The sequence below is a fragment of the Carlito syrichta genome, unplaced genomic scaffold, assembly GCF_000164805.1.
Source record: "Carlito syrichta isolate Samal-C Ts95f unplaced genomic scaffold, Tarsius_syrichta-2.0.1 Scaffold274131, whole genome shotgun sequence".
In the NCBI taxonomy this organism is placed as follows: domain Eukaryota; kingdom Metazoa; phylum Chordata; class Mammalia; order Primates; family Tarsiidae; genus Carlito; species Carlito syrichta.
In genome coordinates this window covers 152,310-179,221 of record NW_007218227.1, presented here as the reverse complement: position 1 = coordinate 179,221, position 26,912 = coordinate 152,310, and the positions used below count along the sequence as shown (strand labels likewise).

The window sequence follows — 26,912 nt, the reverse complement described above, 5'->3', positions numbered from 1 at the left end:
AGAGGATTGTAATTGTGTAAGGTCTCCAAAGCACCCGGGGGGTTCAGAAGAAGAAAAATTACACTCAATTGGGAAGAACAAAGAATGGAGGAGGTAGAAATTTAAACCGCACCTTCGTGTATAAACAAAATAGTGCATTAAAATCAACAGCCACTTGGAAGATTTCTTGTGATTGTCAGGCATTGCCCAGAGACTTACATTGTCTCATTTAAGGTTTCTGAAGGGAATCGTGGGAGGATCAGTGCCCAGGGGTCTCTGATGCCTTTTGATGTCATCTCAGTAGAGACAGGAAGGGGAGCCCCTGAGGATGTGGGAGCAAGGGAGTGATGTAATTAGAACTGTGAAGTAGGAGGAAGATGGGGCAGTGGGGAGAACGGCAGTGGTTGGGGGAGCTCAGTACTGATATAGTCAACGTGAACCACAGTGAGGGTCTGGCGGTGAGAACAGAAGTGAATGAGTGGACATACATTCTGAGTAAAGAGCCTCTGGGATTTGGCCACTGATGGGGTGCAAGAGAAGAGACGGGTGCCATTGGAGATAGGGTTCTGATGTGCTTCAGTCTCGAAGTCAGACATGGGTACAGAATTCAAATCTGCCACTGACTGCAAGTGTGACATTGGAGCCCCGGTTTCCTCATCTATAAAATACCCAATTCACACGAGATAATACATTTAAAGTTATGGATACAGTAGGCACTCAATAGATGATAGCTAGTGATAGTATATATTCTTGAGAGGGTGAAAGTTTAATCAATGACAACTCTGAGATTTTAGGCCTGGGTTATTGGGGAAATGTAGGTGCCATTAAAAACAAAAAGAAAATAGAGTCAAAAATATCTAGTATTAAGAATAAGACAACATGTTTCCTTTGGGACAGGAAGAGATGTCCAACTGGTCCATAAAACTACTTGTCTGGAAGTAGAGATTTTCTTTAGTAACAGCATTATTGAAATATAATTCATGTACCATAAAATTTACGAACACATTCACTCTTGTAAAGTACAAGCATACCTCAGAAATAGTGCAGGTTTTGTTCCAGATAGTCGCTATAGGTAAATATCACAATAAAGGAAGTTACACAAGTTTTTTGGCTTCCCAGTACATTTAAAAGTTATGTTTACACCATACTGTAGTCTACTGAGTGTGCAATAGCATTATGTTTTTTAAAAGAGCATACCTTGATTAAGACATACTTTGTTGCAAAAAAAATGTGGACACAGTAACAAAGGGGGCATGTGCTGTTGAAAAAATGGTGACAGTAGACTTGCCTAACACAGGGTTCCCACAGACTCAATTTGTAAAAAAATGCAGCATCTGCAAAGCACAACAAAGCAAAGTGTAATAAAACAAGTTATGCCCCTTCCATGGTTTTTAGTATATTTATAGACTTGTACAGCTATCACCTCCATCTAATTTTAAAACATTTTCATCAACTCCCTCCAAACGCCCCATACCTGTTAGCAGTCACGGCTTATTCCCCCTTCCTCCAGCCCCTAAAAACCACTACTTTCTATCTCTGTGGAATAGAGATATTTGAGAGCCACTACATAGAAGTGGTGTGCGAAAACTGTGAGAAAGGAATGAGATTCACCAGAGGGGAAAATGTTGCAAGAAAAAGATAATGGTCTGACAGCCTTGAGGAATGGCTATTTGAGGGGACAAGAGGGATAGCTCAAGCCATGGGAGAGAGCCTGTCCCACCATTTGGCCAGTACATTAAATGGCTTCTTACCTACTGAGGTTTTAGCAGCAACCTGAGATCTGACTAATGGGTAAACACAGAAGTCAACAAGAATACCCACTGATTTGCCTGAGGCTTGACTTCTTGTTTAGCAAGAATGCTATCTTCATTTTTGCCTAAGCAAATTCTCATCTTGAACCAGCCTTCTTTATCTATGCCATTGATAAGGAAGCCACCAGTCACATGTACCTATGTAAATGTAAGTTACTTAAAATTAAATTTTAAAATTCAGTTCTTCGGTGGCACTAGCCATCTGTGGCTAATTATACCACATTGGACAGTGCAGGACATTTTTATCACCACAGAAAGTTCTATTGACCAGTGCTGTTCTACATGATATCAGTAATTTGTAAACTTCAAAAGCTTTTCTACTTTGTAGGTTACTTCATAATGACTAAATTCCTCATTTGACTTAATATCTCTCTTCTTTTTTTCCCATTTTATTCTTGTGTTTCTCTAAGCTATTGGCCCAGGCCTTCACTGGTTGGTCCCAGCAAAGCACACCTATGTGTCTGTTTGTTTCTTTCTCACTGTAAGTCTTGGATGACATTGCAAAGCTAAAAGGCATTTTTTAAAAATAAGTGCTCGGTATTTCCTATGCTTATTCTCATTATTGCTGCAAATATCATTAATAAAGCCAGATTACAGATAGTACCCCTGGTCCCCATACGCATATCCCGTCATGCCGCATAAGAGATCCATCAAAGTTTAAAGCTAGCACTGTAGGTTTGTATTCGTTTATTATTACTGGTGTCACACATTACAGCAAACTTGTGGCTCATACCAACATAAATGGTTTTCGCTTGCGGTTCTGGAGGTAAGAAATCCAAAATCAGTGCCCCTGGCTTCGAGTCAAGATGTTGGCAGGCTGATTCCTTCCAGAGACTTTGAGAGGAGAACGGTTTCCTTGCCTTTTTCGGCTTCTGGTAGCCATCACGTCCCTTGACGTTTGGGCCTTTCATCCATCATCAGAGTGCATCGCGCCAGCCTCTGATTCTGTCATCACATCACCTTTTCCTCCTTGTCGTCACGTCTCCCTCTGCCTCTCCCTGATAAGGACACTTGTGATCACATTTAGAGCCAACCCAGATCATCTCACCTAATTCCTTCACCTCAAGATCCTTAACTTCACCACTTCTGCAAATCCCTTTTGCCATGTAAGGTCACATTCACGAGCTCCGGGAGTTAGGATGTGGCCATCTTTCGGGGCCATTATTCAGCCTCCCATAAGGTGACATAAAGTTTCTGCTTGGTCAAAGAAAGTGCACCCCTGCCAGATTTAATTATTCAGGCCTTTGAATGAAAGCTTAACCATTCAGATGAATACATAAAGCGTCTGTTTCTAACTGTGTTGACAGATCCTAAAATGTCTGATGCTGCTGTTGACACCTTAGCCACTGGAGACAAAGCAGAAATTACTGAGATGCCCAGTAGTGATTCTTTACCGGAAGATGAAGTGCACTGTGACTCAGCTACAATTTCAGATGAGCCAATGCCAGCTGACCCCAGAGGAGACGTGCTTGAAAATGCAGCTCTTCAGGGTGCAGAGGCTGCTGCTCCTGGGCCCCCTGGGCAGCCCCCAGATGCCAATGCCATGGAATCCTCCCTCAATGAAGAAGTGATTGAGGATACACTTGCTGAGTGCACTGATTCTGTCAGCCTTGAGACAGAACCTGGGTCTGAAATACCCCTGAAAGAACAGAATGATCTGGTAAGAGTGGGTCGTTTGATTCATTTCAACCTAAGTTCTCACTCATGCCTGCCACATGCACAGCTTTGTACCAAGCTCTATGGGTGGAATTGGGAGTTCAGAAGGTCCCGTGGGGCCCAGTGCAGTGGCTTATGCCTGTAATTCCAGTGCTTTGGGATGCCAAGGTGGGAGGATCGCTTGAGGTCAAGAGTTGGAGAAGGTACCATGACATCCAGTCTGTTATCAAAAGTGTGTTGTGTTGTGAGATAAGTGTGAAAATAATTTGTCACAACATTTGCATTGTGATCATTGTATTAACACCTACCAATTATTGGGCACAAACTGTGCGCCAGGCACTCTGTTAGCTACTTTCTGTGTTTTGTAAGTCACTCTACTAGCAGTTCAAAGCTGCAGATTAGCAACTCTGGTTTATAGATGAGGCAGCCAGGTTCAGAGATACTAACTCATTCTGGGCTTCTTGGTAATAAACATGTGATTAACAAGCCAGATTCTACCCTAAACCGGTTAATTTTTCTCTTAAGATCACATAAACTCTGGCACATATGTACAAATACAACATGGAGATAGATCGTCAACATTCGGATTACTATTTTATCATCATACACCACCTTCCAGGGAACCAGAGGTAGAGCACACTCAGGGCCCCTCCCCTCAGGGCCTGTCCCTGTATCTCGGGGGGACAAGATAAGCCAATGCCTCCCTGTTGGTAACTTACACCACACCAATAGGACCATCCAGGGAGAGGTTTTCCTGGTGACTTCACCTCCAACTTTGTGGGTACAGGTAAGGATAGGAGGCACTCCACATGGTAGGACAGGCTGCTCTCCTTATCCTGTCTGAGTTGGTCTATCTTCAAGAGTGATGATCCAGGAGGAGGTAATTAGGGTCTGCCCTTGGTCAGGCCCAGCCCTGTTCATCTTCAAATGTGCCACCACAGGTCACTCCCTTGAGGTGACTCTGTGATTCATGCTGTGAGTGACAGGAGTGAAACGGAACCAGAAGGCCTGGGCTTCCATCCTTCCATCCATCATTAACTCTCTTAGTTTAGGCAAGACACCTAGTCCCTGTGCTTTGGTTTTTGCTCTATAAAATGGAGAATTTTCACATGAAGACCTTAATGAGTACTTCTAACTAATATTTTATGCCTTGAATTTAAGATTAGACTTCCCATCCTCCCTTTCCTCAGGGGGTTTGACTCTCAGAACTGTTCCAAGATGAGATGGGTTTCCTGAGGGGAGGGGTGTTGCCCTTCTATGGAAATGTTTAAACAAAAGCAGAACGATCACTCTGTAGGGATGTTGTGGAGGAGATTTGAGGACCAGCTGGGAGCTTGGATCAGATGTGGTAAACATCCACATTTTGTTTACGTGTCCTGAGAGGTTTCAGACCTTTTGGAGCCATCCATGGCCACCCTTAAAGGATTAGGAGCCCCTAGACCAGAGGTTCTCAAATCTAGCTGAACATTACAACCACTGGAACAGCTTTGAAACATACTGATGTTCCAAGGATGCCGATTCAGAACTGGGACTCAGACACCAGTATTTTTTACAAGTACCCCAGGTAATTCTAATGTTTAACCAGGATTGAAGACAACTGCTCCAGGCTAAAGAATTTTCAAGGTCCTTTTTATGCCTCTTTGACTAGGTGGTCTTCAGTACCATTTCAGCTATAAAAATTCTATGATGCCAAAATAATGCTTCAAAAACCTTTGGAGAACAAGTTTATTCATTCTTTTGGCTACTAGGATACTTTTTCATGCATTAATCTTAAAAAATAAGACAATGGCAACAACAGCAACAAAACACACAGGAAATAAAAATGGGACATTTATAAGCTTCGGGTTTTGCCATTGGTGGAGATGGACCACGAGATTATGCCAAATAACCCGTCCAAAATAGGGAAGTGGCAGAATTAGGATTTGCACCAATTCTTCTTGACTCTAGAACCCGTTTTGCCTTCATGCTGTCTCTCTATTGAGGGGAACTCTAGTTCTCGATTTTTACGATAAGTGCTACTGTTAGTCAATATCTTGGCACAGTAAGAAAAATATGTTACCCTCACCATTCTGACCTGAAAGGATTCAAGGAAACTATACAAACTCCACTAACTCAAAATCCATCTGTCACTGATAGATTATACATTCCAATTTCAGACTTCTGACAATGATAACAGGATTGTTAATGAAAATAGCACAGTAAAAAATCAGTATGTTTCTATCATAACTGCCTTCTTAAATCTTTTGATTAAACTGAATAAATCCTGCTTTGAAAACATTTTATACATCTCCCAAACACTATAGAAATTTAGCTGATCGGTGGGAGATTCTTCACTTGATCCATCCCTCACACAACACTGACAGCATTTCAAAGACATCAAAGAGGTGAGGATTTCCTAATAATGAAGTATCACAAAATTATCTGAATGGGGACAATACCTGCAAGTATGTTTGTTCCAGTAAGGGTAGAAAACTGATATAACTGACTGGAAGGGCCTCTGGAGAGAAGATATCACTTTCACCCAGGTCATATTTAAACCCTTCTATGTAGGTACAAACTTAGTATCTTTTTAAGGACTACCAGAAAAAGGAATTCTGTTATCTCTCTTAGTAAGTTATCCTTTATTAAAAGAAGTCAATTCTGTGCCTGGTCTTCAAGTATTGTTCATTTACTCTATTTTATTTGCCTTTTGTTGCCTTTTTTTTTAAAGTCAGAGTTTCACTTTATTGCCCAGGCTGGAGTACAGTGGCATGTTCACAGCCACTGCAGCCTCAACCCACTGGGCTCAGGCAATCCCGCCACCTCAACCTTCCAAATGGCTGGAACTACAGGCAAGAGCTACCACACCCAGCTTATTTTTTGATTTATTGTAGAGACTAGGTCTCGCCAAGTTGCCCAGGTTGGTCTCCAACCCCTAGGCTCAGGCAATCCTCTTGCCTCTGCCTCCCAAAGTGCTGGGATTACAGGCTTGAGCCACCGCATCGGCGGTTGTTACATATTTTTAAGTCATTTTGCGTTGATGAAAGTAACTCTTTCTCTGTTGATCCAGAAAAGAATGAATTCTACCAAACAAATTCTTGAATCAAAAGTTCATTTCCAAGTTGGTTGTTTGAATACTGATCATAGGTACTCCGAGGAATGGCAGGTTCTGTAGGAAAACAGCCAAGTTCAAAGTCTATTTGATCCCAGGTGTATCTAAGCCTGACGATACCTCATCTTCCCTTCAAAAAAGTTTCTATGAGAAGATGCCTGCTGAGCTGGGCATGGTGGCTCACACCTGTAATCCCAGCACTTTGGGGGCAGAGGCGAGAGGATTGCCTGAGCCCAGGAGTTCAAGACCAGCCTGGACAATTTGGTGAGACCTCGTCTCTACAATAAATCAAAAATTAGCTGGGTGTGATGTTTCATGCCTGGGTTCCAGCTACTTGGGAGTTTGAGGAAGAAGGATCACCTGAGTCCAGCAGATCAAGGCTGCTGTGGCCATGAGCATGCCACTGCACTCCAACCTGGGTGACAGAATGAGACTCCAACTAAAAAAAAACAAAAAACAATAAAAGAAGCAGATGCCTGCTTTACAAAAACAAACAAAAAGAAAATAATGGACAGAATAGAATAGGCTGTGAGGAAGTATGAACCAGTATATTCTAGGGCACATTGGATTTTGTGATAATGTGCATAAATGTATATATACTTTTATAAATGATTTATTTGTATCTGCACAATTATTTGGAGTCTGGACCTCCTTGAAATTCAAACCATCAAGTTCACCTTTGCATGAGGCAGCTGGCGGCTATAACTTGGTAGATAGGGTGTGTGACTAGAAGGTGGTACAGAGTTGAGATGCCGTTGGTGACTTTGGCAGCTTCTCAGCCAGGATCTCTGCTTTGAAGGATCACACCATTTATGCATTCAGAGAAACTGTGTCTGTCTTGGGGTCGTCTCTTTATTAGCCATTATGATGCACAGACTCAGAAGCCATTGAGTTGAGCCTCCCTGCAGGCAACCAGGTGGATGGTAGTCCAATATCCATGAGAAATGGTCCCTAGCCTCACTAGAACATTGGAGGTTGGACCAGATTCTCTAAGGCCTCTATCAACCCCATGACACTATGCATTATGTCCAGAAATCTGAGTGATGTAACTGTCTTCAGGATACCGACAGTCTAGTTGGGGGAGGCAGTGTTGTAGGAAAGCAATGATAGCATGTCCTATAGTACTAGACAGGACAGGAACAAGGGAGGCCTTAGATGGAGCACTGAAATCAATCTTAAGGGGTTAGGGAAGTCTTCAGCCTCACTTCAAAGATATTTATCTTAGGTAGTAGTTAGGAGTGAAATTTGTTCCCCGAGATCTTGTGGGACCTTATTATATATTAGCCAATCAACCCTTCAAAAATCCAATTTGGATCACATTTCTCTAAATTCTTAACACCAAGAAATGTTACCCAGAATTTTTAAATGTCATCTTGACTGCTCTCCACCAATGCACAATGCCAATTATGGAGAGTGTAAAGAGTTCCAATGTTGCCACTAAATATACCCTTGAAGGAAAATGTGAGAATGTGGACTTCCACTAGATAGGAAAAACAGAATGTTTAAGTGCCATGAAATTGCTGTCAAGGGAGACAAAGAGGAGGGAATAGAGGCCAAGACATGCTGGTGGCAGCTTTTTGCTTCCTAAACGGGAGGAGTGAAATTTGCCCTACATGATGACATCAAACTTTGGCTTAGGCAACCAGGTAGGATGGTAGATGGTAGTGCCATTTAGCATTCCTAAATTCGGTAGTGTGTTGAAATTACCCATGTTAAAAATGCAGATTCCTGGGCTATACCCTGAGAGATTCTTACTCAAAAGATCACAATGGAAACTGAGACTCTGTTTTTTGTTGTTGTTTTTTTTTTTGAGTTGGAGTCTCACTCTGTTGCCCAGGTTGGAGTGCAGTGGCACGCTCATGGCCAACCCAGTGCCAACCTGCTGGGCTCTGGTGATCTTTCCGCCTCAGCCTTCCAAGTAGCTGGAACTATGGTGTGTGCTACCATGCCCAGCTAATTTTTTGACTTATTGTAGAGATGACATCTCACCAAGTTGCCCAGGCTGGTCTTGAACCCCTGGGCTCAGGCAGTCCTCTCATCTTGGCCTCCCAAAGTGCTGGGATTACAGACTTGAGCCACTGTGCCCGGCAAGACTGTATTTTTAATGAATTTCCCCAGATGATACTCTTGCAGTCAGTCTATGGACAAGTGTTTGGGAAGCACTAGTGCTACGACACAGAAAGACATAGTTGGGTTATGGGGAGGACTTGAGAAAATGGTGAGTCAGTATGGGCTATGGGACATCCAAGTTGCTTAAAATAATCTGGTGAGATAGGTGATTGGAGACTGTCAGCACCTAGGTGATTATTTAAATAATGGAAATGGGTGAGATTGCCCAAATGTTATATATACATAAGGAAGACCAGAGGCCAAGCACTTAGCCCTAGAATGTTCCTGAGTCTAAGCTAATTTGAATATACAGTCTTTATATTTTTCCAGCAGGTTGTGGTAGCCAGCAAAGAAATTGAAGTGGGAGAGTTGCCTTTTCCCTCTACAATCCCAATACTATCAATTCTATAAATGAACCCACAACCCAGATCACATGCACCACACTGACACTTTTAAAGGAAACATCGACAAGAGAGTTAAAAAACATTCTCATGAATGTCTTGAGGATGTCCCATTGTTCTCGTTCTTTTAGATGCTCTGACCACCATTTTGAGTGAAATGTTCACTCAAAGCAACTGCCTGGATTTCAGAGATAGGATTTCTTCCCTGGTAGCTGGTATCAAGTAACCAGAATAACCCAGAGTTCAACTGGGTGGAACACCATTTACACAAGGCAGAATCCTTTCTACACCCTGTTCATGAAAAGGTAGGAAGAGCCTTTAACACATACTTAACTACAAATCTTGAATGCACTTAATTTCACCATCTAGAACCCCTTTCACACACTGAGAATACTAGTAAATAGTCCATCATGTTTACCAGTTAAACCCCATTTTTGCAATTCAGTATGCCAATTAGCAAAGCATCAGGTGTTACTAGAGATACAGATAGTAGAATCACTATAAATAGTTGCCTCTGGACTCCGGCCTTCCTGATTTGAATGCTGGCTGGCCACCCTGGACTGTGTATATTTTATTGGAATACTGACAGCACTTGGATTATAGCTTAAGCTAAGAAGTGCCCATAATATCACAAATGCATATAGAAACTTTATAAAGTAAATAACTGAATTGTAATACTAAAGGATGTCAAAGAAGTAAGAGTCAGAGATAGGGCATGGACCTCATTAGAACAGAATATTCTAAGAATGGAAAAATGGGTAAGCATTGGATGAGACTGAGAGGTCAAATAAAAACAGACTCAAATGAGTCCATGGCTTTGACATCAGGAAGCCATTTGTGACCTTGATGAGAAGGTTTCTTGAAGTAGTGGCTGCAGGAGTCTTGCTGTGGTGGGTGGAAGATTGAAGAGGGGGCGGATCCAGAAGGTAGGCATTTTTTCAAGAGATGTAAAGGAACAGAGAAAGATGTAGAGCAGACACCAGGTAAGCTCTGAGGACTGAACTCTGACCTTTTTTCTTTACCTTACCAAATTCCTAACTAAGGGGCCCGAGAGATGGGTTTTCATCTACTATATATAATGTGGTTTACTTTCCAACCTAACTCTGACATAACATTACATATCAGATAAAAAAGGAAAATTAAAGTATGTTATGACTCTATAAAGCTGTCTCTTGGGGACTCTGGGCACCTTTTAAGACACACCTATTCTCTTTGAAGTCTGCCACCTATGAAGCTTCATTTCTATATCGAGAAACAAATCCCTTATCATTCCTCAAGCTGCCTACTTCTTTTTCTGCTTTCATAATTCCTTAGATAACTCTTGCTAACCAATTGCCAATGAAAAAAAATCTTTGAATCCACCGATAGCGTGGATTGAAGACGTTCTGCTTCCTCAAGCTGAACCAATGTAAATCTCACATATATTGATTTATGGTTTCTTATAACTTCTGTCCTCCTAAAACATATATAACCAAGTGGCAATTTAACCACACAGGCACACCTTCTCAGGACCTCCTGGGGACATATTGTCTAGGACCTAAGGTCACTCACATTTGGCTCAGAATAAACCATCTTCAATATTTTACAGAATTTGGCATCTTTCGTCAACAGTTTGAAAGAAATGTTTTGTCCTTGTGACTTTCATTTATTGGTTTTAAGATGGAGGAATTGTGTGCTTGAATTAATTTAGGAAGTGGCTTGTATAGAGAAAGATTGAAAAACTAGGAGAGGAAATAACCAACCTACCCAGGCCTGGAGGAGTGCAGGTGGCAGTGATCATGGTAGCTAAGAGGAAGAGAGGAAGTAATTGTGGAGTATAGTTAGATTCATGTTTAGATGGGTTTTTGGTGTAGGCCAGTGTGTGTTTTATGCATAAGGGGAATTACTCATATATTCAATTTAGTTTAAACAATTAGTGTTCCATGTATTAAGATTACAAATTCAAACACTAATTTTTCCTTAGGCTTTATGTTCATCTTACAAATCTTATTCTGTTTAGTAGTCTAGGAAAATTGAACAGTCACTTTCAAGAGATTTTTGATTAATGTTCAGTCTGGTTCCTATTACCAACTTAAACACATTCAAATGTTTTAAACTGCATTTATAAGTGTAACATATTCTACTTCCTTTTTAAGTACTTCATTTATCTACTTATATGAACTTTTGTTGAGTACTTAATAATTACTATGAAGCTATTAAATTAAATTTATAGAGTGGACTTAAGGACCTCTTACTATACATAAACTTAGGAAGATTTCAGCTTAAAATCATAAGCCTAATAATTCATTTATTCATTTTAAATTGGTTTTCAAAAAGTGTCACTCTAATAGGTCAGATTCCTTAAATATTGGTAATACAGAAAAGATCAAATATGCACAAAAATATTAATAGCTTCCCTTTGATGCTTTAAATCTTTCTATATTTAATTTTTAAATCATCCTTGAGTTGAATGATGCATACTCACCAAGAAAGAAAATTACTTGGAAATGACTAAGGCCCTTTTCAATCAGATATTTTGACAGAGCTGCAGTCTCCAGAGCAATTAACAGCCTCTCAACTGTCATACTGAACCCCTTTTGAGAGTAGCTATACCATGAATTGGAAAACTTAAAAAGAGTTTGATCTTATAGGTCCCTGGGCCGACATTCCTGGATGCAAGTTATATACCCTGCCTGAATCTCTATCTACTCAAGAAAATAAGACAACCAGGTTGAGCTTTGATCTTTGAATTAGGTCCTTATATTTTCCATCCAAATATTAAAGACCTTTGAACTTGGACGGGCACAGTGGTTCACATGTACAATCCCAGCAATTTGGGATGGTGAGACAGAAGTATTTCTTGAGCCCAGGAGTTCAAGACCAGTCTAGGCAACATAGCCAGACCTCTTCTCTACAAAATAAAACAAAACACACTGGGCTTGGTGGCTCAGCCTGTAATTCCAGCACTTTGGGAGGCCAAGGCGAGTGGATTGCCTGAGCCAGCAGGCCCAACCCGGGACAACTTGGCGAGACCTCGTCTCTACAATAAATAAATAAAAATTAGCCAGGCATGCTGGCGCATACCTGTAGTTCTGCCTACTTGGAAGGCTGAGGTGGAAGAATTGCTGGAGCCCAGCAGGTCAATGCTTGGGTGACTGTGAGGTGCCACTGGACTCCAGCCTGGGTGACAGTGAGATTCCAACTCAAATAAATAAATTAATAAAACAAAATAAAAAGTTAGCCAGACGTGGTGGTGCATACCTATAGTCCCAAATCTGGGGAGGCTGAGATGAATTGCTTGAGCCCAGGAGGTCGAGACTTTGGTGAGCCAAGATCATGCCACTACACTTCAACCTAGGTGACAGAGTGACCCAACTCAAAAAAAAAAAAAAAAAAGCAAAACTTTGAATTTGATGGAATTCTGAGATTTGTAATTTTTTCCTATCTAACAATACCTCTAAACTTGATAGCCTAAAACAAATAAATGTATTTTTCACTTGATGGTAAAGATCTTTAGGTGGGACATTAGATATATAAATGTCTTTCTCATTTAAAGAACTCTGACCTTAATGGAATCCTGTATTCTTAGGGCCACACAAAAGTTATAGATGTTTAAATGATCTCCAGTTGAGTTTTGAATATATCTCTTGATCAAGCCAAGTCTGATTTGTTGTTACAATATGAACTCTATGTTTCAATATTTGCTGTAACTATTTTATGTTCTTCTGAGTGTTTTGGGGGATTAGGCAAGTTACAGAATTCTTATCTGATGGTTTCTGTCTTCTCTGAGAATTAGATTGTGAAATTATTGAAGTAAATAAGAATTACATAGGGGGGAGGTGAGAAAAAAGCTTTAAAATAACTGTATTTCATGATGGGAGATCTGACTAGATCCATGCTACCTGTTAAGGCCACTCAAAGTGAAGACAACATTCATAATGAAATATATTTAGAATTCATAATTAATATTTAGCTGATATGTTTTTATATTAAATGTGTGTATTTAGTCATTTGAGTATTTGCCATTGATAACAAATATTCCTTGTAACTGATCAGGAAGTCACATCTCAATGTCAAAGGACTTTATTAATAAAGCAATTGAAGTAACTTATTATACAGCAAGAAGTTCTAGACTCATTTAGCATTTATTTCCATTTGCAAGTCAATTACCAGCTGTCAGAGCATAATAAATGTTGTAAATTTGAGTCAGAAGCTGTCACCCCAATTCTTACTAATCATGGGTAGGGATTTGTCCTGTGAAAGAATGATATTAATCACCGACTTACATCTGTCTTCATAATGATATAAAATTGCCACTGGATTCCATTGCTGAAGTGAAGTTAATCACTGTAGATGGCAAAAATGAAAGCAGACAGTCATGAGTCATTAGTATTTCCATTCATGTTAAATAGCTTTCATTGTTCCAGACAGAAAGAAAATGACAGCCAACTTTCAAAGCTTTTTTGCTTCTTGATCTTAAACATATCGTTTCTTCTTATCGTGGTTACTATCAAACATTTATGGCATATTTATTATTTGCCAGGCACTATGCTCACAACTTTATAGGAATTATTATTTTTTAAATCTTTACAATAACCCTGTGAGATTATTGGTTCTTATACTTATAACTCCTGTACCTTGCTTTTTTTCTAACCTCTTCAGAAAGATACATTTTATTTATTTTTTTGTACCTTGCATTTTGTAATGAGGAAATGAAAACATAAAAGAGCTTGAATAGCTTGTCCAAAATGGCAGAGCCCTGAGTCACACCCAAGCAATTTAATTCTATAAACTTTTCTCTTGATCAGTACTCTACACTGATGGATGGTATCTGATATTTGCTAGGTGAATCAGTTAGGAATGAGTTTGGGTAGAAGTAACTAAATCCAACATATCGTTATTTACAAAATAGCAATTTTTTTCACTTACTAGAAATAATAGAAACAGGCAGCTACTCATGTTGGTTTAGTATATCAGCAGAGCCAGGACCAGTGACTGTGATCCCCTGGCTATTCCCTTATGGCAGCAAAAATAACTAATTCTGGCCAGGCTTACATTCTTCTGAAAGTTTATGGGGATCAGGCAAGTTGCAGAATTTTTATCTGATGGTTTCTGTCTTCCTATGCCTATAACCCCAGCACTTTGAGAGACCAAGGCAAGAGGATTGCTTGAGCTCAAGAGTTCAAGACTAGTCTAAGCAACATAGCAACACTTCATCTGTACAATTTTTTTTTTTTTTGAGTCAGAGTCTCAGTCTGTCTCCCAGGCTAGAGTGCAGTGGCATGCTCATGGCCACCACAGCCTCGACCTGCTGGCCTCAGATGATCCTTCTGCCTCAGTCTTCCAAGTAGCTGGAACTATAGGCGTGCGCTACCACGGTGGCTAATTTTTGGATTTATTGCAGAGACAAGATCTCACCAAGTTGTCCAGGCTGGTCTTGAATCCCTGAGCTCAGGCAATCCTCTCGACTTGGCAACCCAAAGGGCTGGGATTATAGGCTTGAGCCACCACACCAGCTTTACAAATTTTTTGTAAAAATTAGCCAGGCATGGTGGCATACCTGTATTCTCAGGCACTGGGAAGGCTGAAGTGGGAGGCTCACTTGAGCCCAGGAGGTCAAGGCTGTAATGAGCTATGATTGTGCTCCTGCATGCCAGCCTGGGTGACAGAGTGAGACCCAGACTCAAAAAAAGAAAAAAAAAAGACTGCTTCAATTTCAAGCATATGTCCATATTCAGGGATGGAAAAAGGGAGGAGGAAACAGTTGGCACTAGCTATAACCATATGATTTATCATGAAAGCAAAACCTTTCACATGTATATACATCATTGGTCACAATGGCCACCCCTATCTGCAAGGATGGAAGATAGCAAGGGAGACGGGAGTAGGGATGATTGATGGACCAGCTGTGGGTCAAAAGTTATAGAATCTACAAGCTCTATAGGAATTTTTATTTCCTCCTTAACTTCCTCTCTCTCTCTCTCTCTCTCTCTCTCTGTCAAGAGCTATGATTCTCCATATAGTTACCTCTAATGTATTTATTCTTGCCTCATATTCTAGAATGTGTTACCAGATGGGAAGAGAAAGCTGTGATTCCACTAACTGAGTCAGGACTCACTGATTGCAAGTAACAGAAACTAATGCATACCTCCCTGAGAAAATGAATGAATTTCAGTCACTTATTCAACAAATAATTATTAAGCACTCATTATATTCCAGACACTCTTCTAGGCTCTGGGGTTATATCAGTTAACAAAACATTTTTTTAAAAAAAGAGAAAAAGAAAAAGGAGAGAGAAAGTGAACAAGAATATGAGGGAATCTCATAGAACCCAGAGATCAGGAATGTAGCAGGGCTTCAGGGAGGGACAGAATTCAAGGCAAAGAAGCTGTCAGAAATGCAATCAGCAACTCTGAACTTTTCTCCTTCATTCTGCTCACTCTGATTTCCCGTAATTCTCTCAATTTCTCTTAATTCTGAGTTTGCATGGGTGTAATATGGTCACCCACATCGTCTGAGTTTTCATCTTCTATTCAAGCTTACACTGGATCATCTCTCAGTTCCAATTCCAAAATCCTGGACAAAAGAATTTCAATCCACTGAGACCAGGGACAGTCTTACCCTCTGTGTTACGGGATCATCGTGAGTGGAGCAAACATCCCAAATCAAAGGAGTCTACCTCACAAAGCTTTCTTCCACTGCTGCCCATCCATCTCCAGCTTACTGATGCTTTTCTAGATACTTGGCCTCTCATCCATACAAAAGCTCCCACCTCCCACCCTAGAAATCTGAAAGTTAACTCTGCCTTGAAGAGCGCCTTTGTTTAGCTCCATAGATATCATCTGTCTGGGTGGTTCTGAACTCTTTCACATCACTCCCGTGCCCTCATGTGTTACATCTTTTGCCCCGCACAGTCCCTGTCCCTGCCTTTTAGATCACAGGAGAGAATTGAGGCCCAGTGAACATCACACCCCCTTCTCGCCTCAAACCAAGCCCTCAGAAGCCAATGCCACCACTCATCCATTTGGTTTCCGAGAACACATTGCAGTGTGGGGCAGGCTATTCTTTTTAAATTTTATTTTTATTTTAAAGTTGTGGGGTACAAGTCAGGATGGCATACATAAGTGGTTTAGGTACAGGTGAAGTTTTGAACCTCGCACTGGACCTCACTTTGCCTGGATTAGGATCAGGCATCCTTATTGCTGTTGTGTGCCCCACCCCCCACCCCTGGCAGCGTCCCACTACTGCCAATTCCTTTTTTGTAGTATTAAGATAGGTGTTCAAGGTCAACTTATGAGTGACAACATGTAGTACTCAGTTCTTTGTTTCTGTAATAGATCACTGAGTATGATAGACTCCATATCCACCCAAGTTGCTGTGAAGTCCATAGTTTTGTTCTTCTTTATGGCTATGTAATATTCCATCATGTATCTGTACCACATTTTTAAAAATCCATTCCAGTTTCAATGGGCAGCATGATTGGTTCCATGTGTTTGCTATTGTGAATAGTGTTGCAATAAACATGCATGTGCAGGTTATCTTTTTTGTAGAATAATTTGAATTCCTCTATATTCCCAGAGGAATTGCTGGGCCATATGTAAGATCAATTTCTAGTTCTTTTAGGAATCACCACACTGTTTTCCATAGAGGTTGAATTCGTTTGTACTCCCACCAGCAGTGTAGAAGCATTCCCTTTTCTCCACATCCTCACCAGTATCTGTTGTTTTTTGTTTTATTGGTGATGGCCATTCTTACTAGAGTTAGGTGATATTTCAATGTGATTTTGATTTGCATTTCTCTGATGATTAGTGAGGCTGAGTATTTTTTCATGTGTCTATTGTCTGCTCATATATCTTCTTTTGAGAAGTGTCTATTCATGCCTTTTGCCCATTTTTTAATGGGGCTGTTTTTTTCCTTTTCCACACATCTGTGTTCAAGATATTCTTTTTTGACCCTTATAAACTTATATACAATGAGATATGGTTGTTGGTGACTGTTTTTTTTAACACTTTCACTTTGTTTCAAACGAATGGATGTTTTTCCATTCGGGGATCAAATGAGTTGCTGACCTGAGGCGAATCTGTTTTTTTACAGGCTGTGGATTCCCCTGCAAGTGGAGGAGCATGGGCAGGCTGGGGCTCCTGGGGCAAATCTCTGCTCTCATCAGCATCTGCCACTGTAGGTAAGCATCATATGTTGCATTGGAGGAGACACAGTTCAGAGCCTAATAGGGCAGGACGTTTTGATTGTACCATATACTGATAGAATTTAACATTAGCCCAAGAGCAAACCATTCACAGTGCTTACAGTTCCAAGTGCTTCCTTTGTCCCTTAAAATAACCCTCTGTGGAGGTACTCTTATTTTCTCCATCTTACAGAGAAGGAAGCTGAATTCTAGAGAGACTAAGGCCTTGATCAAAGTTAGGAATGTTTGGGTTGGGATTGGAAAACCGAGTAGTATGACTTTTAACCACTGTATTGTATGGTATTTTTTAAATGTAAGATTTAGGCTTTTATATTGTATCCTTAAAGCTTTGTGTTTACCATCCCACTTGAATTTTTGTTTTAATGTAAAAGGCATTTTATCAGCAGGGCATTAAAATAAAAAAATACAAATAGAAAAATATACAGGTAGGAAAGATATATATACAGGAGTGTCAAAAATTGTATACACTTTTGAAGTATGATGTTCGCTCAAATGATGACATTAATCAAATGAATGCTAGCGTCACCATGCACCAGGCAGGACAGTCAAAGAAAATGATGGAAGCATGGTTGAGCAAATGTCATACTACACATTGCCACCGAAATTCAATTCAACTTTGAAAATATAACATCGCTTAAAATGTATATACATCTTTTTGACACCCTCTGTATATTCCAAGGCTAGGAGAGTTACCGTGATTGAGCATTGACATTAACTGTGAGCTTCAAAGCTGCCAGTACATTATTTATTTCCCATTGAACAATTAAAAAAAAATTTAATTATCTAAATAAATGTACTTTCCTGGTTTTCAATTTTCAAAGAAATTTTCTGCATTTGTTCTTATACAAAGAGAAAGTATAACAAGCAATGTCTTCATCAGTGTAGGTTTACCAAGATATTCTTCCAGTTACCATTTCTTATATTTTCTCTTCATGAAAACTGAAGTTATAATATTAGGTTGTTGAAGATAATTTAGCAAAGCCATTTTATCTTGAAGGTGGAGGGTACGGAGGAGACGGGGAAGTCATAGGTAACATAGCTTTCAGGTCATCCACATCAGGGATTCTCAAGTACAGTCCATGGCCATGTGGATCTTACAATCAGCATGCATTGATCCAATTCATCCTAAAACTAGGAGGATGGGAAGGCCTTCGGGTCTTTTGCCTACCTCAGTAGACCATGGTCACACACAACTTAAGGGCCAGATATCTAACTCAATAAAACTTAGAGTGCCTGGTAGAATGGATAGATTGCATTCCCCTAATTCCATCTCTGACAAATAAGTTTTCTCAGGATGGTTCTTGCAAGAAGTAGATGGTGGACAAATAATTGTTGATCTTTCTGGTGAGAGCCTGGAGAGATGATTTCCTTTATTGCTCATTGAAGGGGCTGGGTATGCCTTGGATAGCACATATGCAGATGACAAAATTAACCAAATTTCAGTAAGGGGGCCTGCTTTATTTTCTGAACAGGAAAGAGTCTCTTTACAAGGGTGAGGACGAGGCTGGGTTTGGTGGCTCAGACTGTAATCCCAGTGAGACTCCAACCAAAAAAAACACAAAAAACTAAAACAAAAAAACAAGGGTGAGGACTAGCACCTGCAGGCCTCCTCCTTCCTTGGAAAATGTTTGAGATTTTGATGGCTACAAAATAGGTCTTGCCACTGGCAGCATTTAGACATGGTGTCATTCTGAGCCAAAAATTAAAAATGGAGTGTAAAGATTTTTTTAAGTTGGAGTGAGTCATGGAAAAGTAAATAATGTAGTCACCAAAATTATATACCCAAATGGTGATAGAAACTCCTCATGGTTTATATCATAAAACAATTAAGTGTCCCAGGTGCTTCAAGTTTTAATGGTGTCCAAAACCACCCTGGTTTATAAATTTGGTACTTCAGAAGGCTCTATTATAGATGGAGGATTTACTTTTTTTTTTTCTTTTTTTGGAGTTGGAGCCTCACTCTATCACCTAGGTTGGAGTGCAGTGGCACATTCACAGTCACCCCAGCGTCGACCTGCTGGGCTCAGCCTTCCAAGTAGCTGGAACTATAGCCACACACTAGTGCACCTGGCTAAATTTTCATATATTGTGGAGACCAGGTTCACCAAGTTGCCCAGGCTGGTCTTGAAACCATGGGCTCAGGCAATCCACTTGCCTCGGCCTCCCAAAGTGCTGGGATTATAGGCTGAGCCACGGAGCCCAGTCAGTGAATTTACTTTTTCATTAAAAATTTTTCTGAGTCAGACTCTTGCCCTGTTGCCCAGGCTGGAGCGCAGTGGCACAGTTACAGCTCAAAGCAGCCTGGACCTCCTGGGCTCAAATGGTCCTCCTACCTCAACCTCCCAAGTAGCTGGGACTACAGGTGTACACCACCATGCCCGGCTAATTTCTTTTACATTTTTTTGTAGAGATGAGGTCTCACTATGTTGCCCAGCCTGGCCTGGAACTTTGGAACTCAAGCAATTCTCCCACCTTGACCTCCCAAAGTGCTGAGATTACAGCGGTGAGATACCACCCCCAGCCCATTATGATTTTAAATATAAATTCCTTCGTAGTAAATACAGAATCATTTGCCCTGTGGGTAGCAGTTGCTGGTGTTTTTTTGTGCAGGTATTTTTTTGTGCACTTTTAACAGAGTACTTGTCTATAACTGCCAGTTGGTCAGACCATTTACTGTTGTTTCTCACCAATCAGTGGCTGTACCTTATCATTTGACCTTGGACTTTGCTGGACCCTCACAAGGTTTTCCATCCATTGACTGACAGCTTGCCTGTTGAATTTACTGTCCAGTATCTTCTCAGGTGTCTTGTTGTAATCTGACCTTTGCACACGTGCTACCTTGGTCCCAAGGCTTCTAGACCTCTGGGTTTTGTTACCCGGTTCAGATATAACCAGTAAATGGAAAAGATACCTGCACATGCATGTTTATTGCAGCACTATTCACAATAGCAAAAACGTGGAACCAGTCCATTGAAACTGGACTGGATAAAAAAGTTGGTACATATATATGATGGAACATTATGCAGCCATAAAGAAGGACAAACATGAACTTCACAGCAACTTCAATGAATTTAGAATCTGTAATACTCAGTGATCTATCATAGAAACAAAGAACTGAGTACCACATGTTCTCACTCATAAGCAGACCCTGAACATTTACCATAATTCTATGAGCTTACATGGGCAGCACTATACAAATAACTGTATTGAAACACCCTCCCTACTTACCTGATCTGGCCCCCAGTAACATTTCTCTTTACTCAAAGACAAAGGAAATATTGAAAAGAAGATATTTGAACATTCAGAAGATCAAGGGTAATATGGCTTTGATGACCATTCCGAAAAAGAGTTCCAAAACATTGTTTTACAGTTTCCTTGGGTCAAAAGACCAGGTCCAGGATAACTGCTCAGTGTCTTATCAGGCTGAAATCAAGATATCACCAGCTGCATCCTTATCTGAGTCTCACCTTTGTCTGAGGCAACATGGCGGCTGTCACTTGACAGATAGGATGATGCATCTTGAGGGGCCCAGAGACAAGGATGAGGCCAGTAGACAAAGGGTTCATCTTTCAAGGTCATTCAGGTTGTTGGTAGAATTCACTTCCTTGCAGTCATAGAACTGAGGTCCTTATTTTCTTGCTGATCATTGGCCAAGAGTCACTCTTAGCTACTAGAGATTTCCCTTGGGTCATTCTTGAATTTAGGATAACGTCCCTCATGCTTCAAATCTCCACCTTCAGGAAGTGACCCATCTCTTTTAAAGGCTCACTGGATTCATTCAGGCCCACCAAGAATAATCTCTCTTTTGGTTCACCCAAATTCATCTGATTAAGGACCTTAATTACATCTGCAAAATCCCTTCATCTTTACCAGACAGAGTAACCTAATCAAAAGTGTGAAATCCTATCATATTCACAATCCTGACCACACTGAAAGGAAACATCATAGGATGTATACACCTGGGGACAAGAATCTTGGGGCCATCTCTCAATATGGTCATACATCGCTTAACAACAGGGATATGTTCTGAGAAATGCATCCTTAGGTGATTTTGTAGTTGTGTGACTATCATAGAGTGTCCTTACACAAACCTAGGGGTAGACCTACTTCACACCTCAGCTCTGTACCAAATACTTTAGGCAATTTTAACACTGTGGTAAGTATTTGTGTATCTAAATGTATCTAAACATAAGAAACATACAGTAGGCTGGGCTCGGTGGCTCAATCTGTAATCCCAGCACAAGGCAAGTGGATTGCCTGTGCCCGCAGGTTTGAGACCCACCTGGGCAACTTGGCGAGACTTCATCTCTACAATAAATCAAAAATTAGCCAGGCGTGGTAGCCCACACCAATAGTTCCGGCTACTTGAAAGGCTGAGGCGGAAGGATCACTGGAGCCCAGCAGGTCGAGGCTGCAGTGGCCGGGAGCGTGCCCCTGTACTCCAGTGGGGACGATGAAGTGTGACTCCAACTCAAAAAAAAAAAGAAACATACAGTAAAAATATGGTATCAGCCGCGCTTGGTGGCTCAGCCTGTAATCCCGTGGCTTTGGGAGGCTGAGGTGAGTGGATTGCCTGAGCCCGCGGGTTCGAGACCTGCCTGGGCAGCGAGACCTTATCTCTACAATAAATCAAAAAATCAGCCGGGTGTGGTAGCGCATGCCTGTAATTCCAGCTACTTGGAAGGCTGAGGCGGAAGGATCACCGGAGCCCAGCAGGTCGAGGCTGCAGTGGCTGGGAGCGGCCACTGCACTCCAGTCTGGGCGACAGAGTGAGACTCCAACTCAAAATACATATATATATATATATATATATATATGGTATCATTACCTTATGGGGCCACTGTTATCTATGTGGTCTGTTGACTGAAACGTTATGGGGTGCTTGACCGTACTGCCTACCACTCTCCTCTTTTCTGTTTGAAATTCTCATTTACACCAGCAATTTAAAAATACTTTGTATTTGTTTGTGACTCTATGAGCTAGAATTTTGAAAGGGAAGTGTATCTTGGCATTTTTTCTCTTGTTTGCAGATACCATGGCAGGGGACGCATGAGGCAGATGATAAAAATGTTGGTGTATTGATCCTCATTCTAAGAATCCCTTTGGACAAGTTTTAGAGCTGTCTTTAGAAAAGCAGTTTCACCACCCCTGATTATCCCTATCCCAATAGAAACGTAACTGGATGCTATCCCTAAATCACTCTTGAGGCATATTTTAGAGACTTCTGGTCAGAATATGCTGGGACACATAGTAATAGTAGCCAAAACAACAGCCATATATGCTTCAAAATGAGATCAGTATCTTTGTGGACCTGATACTAAAGCTGAAGTCATTGGTTCCAAGGCTGAAAACAAGCAGCAATGGTTGGGAATTTGACTCCTGAAAGGTAATAAAGACCACACATAGCCAGACTCACAGCCTAAAATAGGGGTTAGATTGGGGCTCAAACATCTGTGAACAGAGGCTTTAAGAAGTTATGGGTGCCTTCCTGGACTGTGGCCTATGCTGTGCTACTACTCTGGGACTAACAGAAGCAATCTAGGCACCACTTCCATTATGCACAGGCATCATATCAACCCAGGGCTTTACGGCATTAGCAGTTTATTATCATTGAGCAAAGAAACTTATTGGAAAACAGATCACTCACAGCAGTAGACAAGCTCTTGAAGGTTTATAAATTGCCTGTGGAAAGTAAAGAAAGAAAATAACCACATGTTCAATTGCAATTGATTTCCACTCAGAAACCTCATGTTACCCCCAGGGTAATTCCAGCTGCAGACAGGAGTGCAAAATGCATAGTCCTTAACAAAACACAGAGCTGTCAATTGAGTCCTAGAAATAGAAACCAGGACTTCTTAAAGGTTGTTGAAAACTGCAGTTAGAAGAGTTAGAACTGTTTAGAGTTGGCAAGAGAGTAATTGGAGAATAGAAACATTTGGAAGGTGGTACTTGGAATGAGCACTGTACCATGAGTCATAAGATGTGAGACCAGGTCCTGAATACCACTAATTTGTGTTCACAAAGAACTGTCACTAACTAGCTACACTGTGCACTTAACCTCTCTAAAATTCGGGTTCTTTGTATGGAAAACTGTCAGCAGAGGAACTTGAGAAAATTCTAAGGTCCTTCCAACTTTCAGAATATGATGATTCCATGTTTCTGAAGCTATGCACAGAAGGCAAAAGATATTTGTAACCATTGTGCTAAGTGGAAAAATACAGAAAATTGATTGACATTTTTGCTACTCTCTATTTTTGTATTTTACCTTCTGCCTCATTACTTTGACTGTAAGGGACCTTTCCAATTCATATATGAAATCAAACATTTTTCAGCCAACAATTCTTTTAGGAACATTATTATTTTCAGAAAGAAACCATAGTGGGAACATTTTTTTAAAAAGGATTTTGGTGGTAATTTCAAAGTGATGTTCTTGTCTACCTGACTTGTTCCTAATATATATACCCACACACATATATATAAATATAAAATTGTAAAGATATGGGATACAAGTCAGGATTAGGCACATGAGTGGTTTATGTGCAGGTGAAGTTTGGGCTCCCAACTGGTTCTCACTTCCCTGGTTTAGGGTCAGATACCCTTAGTGATGTTATGCGTCCCCCTTCCCCAGCCATATCCTGCTACTGCCAATCCCTCTCTTACAGTATTGTGATAACTATTCAAGACCCACTTATAAGTGAGAACATATATTCAGTTCTTTGTGTCTGTGATAGATCTTATTCCTAAAATATATTACTAAGCTAAGAACCACAGACCAATCATTAAAACAAAAGTCAACAATGCTGAACATATACAAATATACCAAAGGAAAAGCTGTCTAGTAGAATAATTTATTCTACAAAGGCCAACATGTTTATCTGAAATTCTAGTTTTGACAGTTTTATGTGTCTAATCATAAGATGTTTAGAAAAGAGTACCTGGGGTTGAGGGGTTGGTGTGTATGAATGTGTCTGATCTGAATATTTACTGTGTTAACATCACCATTGTTCTCCTTCCCCATTCTCCTCCAAGTTACACAATTCTGACCTTCTGCACTTTTTTTTTTTTGAGTTGGAGTCTCACTCTGTTGCTGAGGCTGGAGTGCAGCGGCACACTCACAGCCATCCCAGCATCAACCTGCTGGACTCCATCCATCCTTCCGCCTCAGTCTTCCAAGTAGCCAGAACTACAGGTGCATGCTACCACACCTGGCTATTTTTTTTTTTTATTATTTATTGTAAATATGAGGTCTTGCCAAGTTGCCAAGGCTGGTCTCAAACCCGCAGGCTCAGGCAATCCACCCGCCTCAGCCTCCCAAAGTGTGGGATGACAGGCTGAGCCACCGCGACCGGCCCTTCTGCCTTTCTTTTTAAAGAAAGTCTTCTATGAGCCTGGTTAGAAATAAGGGCAGTGAAAAGAATGGCAAACTTGCTAAAATGGTACTACGGTGAGAACGCCTTACTGTGTGAATCACTATTAGTTATGCATGGATTCATTTTTGAAGGTGATATTGCTGATGATGTGAAACTTTTCAGGGATCATGGGTACCAAGATGATAAGATTTATGCTTGGAGTTTGTCCACAATCCTTTAGAATCTGTGAATAAGGCACAGGAGTTAATGAATTTCTGTTGGATGGCCAGGCAAACATTTTCAGTTCAGTAATATTTCTTGTCAATTTTGAACCTAAAGGGGGTTGAACATCTGATTACAGAGTAGACATCAACCATCATTACGAAGAGGGAAGACTTTTCCAGAAGCAAGGTTGACTGACTCCACTTTCCGTTGTACTGTAGTTTGCTTTAGTTGAGCATGGCAAGATCAACGATTTGTTTTTCTAAACAACTGATCTTTGCCACTTTTTATAATATCTTGAATTCATTGGTAGAGGCTTCTGAAATAGTCAATATTTTATATATATATAATAAATATATATTTATATGGATGAATGTACCTAAATATTCATTCATTACCATACAGCCATTATAAGGATGAAGGAAATCACTGTTCCAGGATGGATGCCAGGAGAGAAACTGAGGCTGAGGTCTTACGATGAAGTGCTCTCAGGAACAAGTGTTGCAAGACAGAGAAGGATTGGGAAGCAAAACTGGGCCGAGGGGGAAGTTGAACTGCAATGCAGTTACAGCAGAGGTCTCAGTCTGCCCCTCAGGAGGTGTGGGATTTGGCGGCGACTCTTCAGAGTTGCCCCCCATTAATACACAGGTCAAGGCGTTTGCATCTCCAGCTTCCCCACGGAGCAGTCACTGTAGTACAGTCTTGGTGGAGTCAACTTCCTTTGGTCAAGAACTGTTCAATGAGAGGCATCAGGTGAGAGCTGTGAGGAGACACCGTTTTCAACACTGGGGAGAGTGAGCACTGTGATTCCAGGCCGCACACGGCACCCACCGCTGTCTGTATGAGCTCAGACTTCCACTGTATGTTGCCAAGTGGAAAAAGCCAGGTCCAGAGCACTTATATGGAGCTTTTTGCTTTTTTCCTGAAAGTAATAACACAAAATCAGTTAGGGTTATTGTCACTAGAAGGAAGGAGTTGAGGGGAGAGACAGGGCCACTGAAGTCTTTTCAAAGCTCCAAGTACTCCTCCTCCTGGAAGTCTCTGCTATATTACACAAATGCATTAAAATACATGCACATCTCTCATTAAATATAATTTTTGCTTACAAAATGATGTAAGAGTTTAATGTATTTGAATGGAAGTTGATCAATATTGTTTTGGATACATTTAAGTAATTAATTAATTTCTAACTTGTGATTTTCTTTTTGGTCTTTTAAAGCCAAAAGTTTTTTCAGGTCTCAATTATTTCCATGGGGCCATAAAAGCTCATACAGCCTATTGCCTATTACATCACTGGATTCTGTCCAAGTGAAAAGAGACTGGTCCACTTTCTGTTGTCTATGTTTCTGTATGCTTCAGGTTTGCTAATATTATACATATTTTTATTTTTAAAATCAGCATGTGAACAGATGCTCAACATCACTAATCAGTAAGGAAATGTATATCAAAACTACAATGAGATACTACTTCAGACCACTTCAGATAGTAGGGCGACTACTATCAAAACAAACAAACAAAACGGGAAATAAGTGTTGGTGAGGATATGCGGTCATTGGAACGCTCGTGTGCCATTGGTGAGAATGTAAAATGGAACAGCCACTGTAGAAAAAAGTGTGGCAGTTCCTCAAAAGCTTAAAAATAAATTACCATATGATTCAGCAATTTACTTCTAGGTATGTGTCCAAGAGAACTGAAAGGGGGTCTCAAAGAGAAAACTGTACACCCAATCAAAACAGCGTTATTCAGAGAAGCTAAAATAAAACATGAAAGCAACCTGAGTGTCCATTGACAAATGGCTGAGCAAAATGCGGTATATCCAAACAGTGGAATATTACTCAGTCTTAAAAAGGAAGGAAATTCTGACATGCTACATGATGAATGAATCTGGGGGACATTATTCTAAGTGAAATAAGCCAGTCATGAAAAAACAAATACTGTATGATTCCACTTATCTGCAGTATTTAGAGTCACAACCATAGACCTGTAAAGTAGAATGATGGTTGTCAGGGCCAGGTGGAAAGGAGGCATGGGAGTTATTGTTTAATGGGTATGGAGTTTCAATTTTACAAGACGAAGTGTTCCAGAGATGAATGGTGGTGATGGTTGCAC

The 26,912-nt window shown here is 40.6% G+C and overlaps 1 protein-coding gene across 1 annotated transcript in view; it reads left to right on the top strand.

Annotated features, from left to right (window-relative positions):
• The first annotated feature begins 3,097 nt into the window (after positions 1-3,097).
• FAM114A1 (family with sequence similarity 114 member A1) overlaps positions 3,098-26,912 on the top strand; it is a 68,691-nt gene continuing 44,876 nt past the window's right edge. Inside the window, exons 1-2 of the mRNA XM_008052420.2 lie at positions 3,098-3,450; positions 17,121-17,208. Of these exons, the coding sequence (XP_008050611.1) occupies positions 3,106-3,450; positions 17,121-17,208 (433 nt within the window). The 5' untranslated portion in view covers positions 3,098-3,105. The remainder of the gene's footprint in view (positions 3,451-17,120; positions 17,209-26,912) is intronic.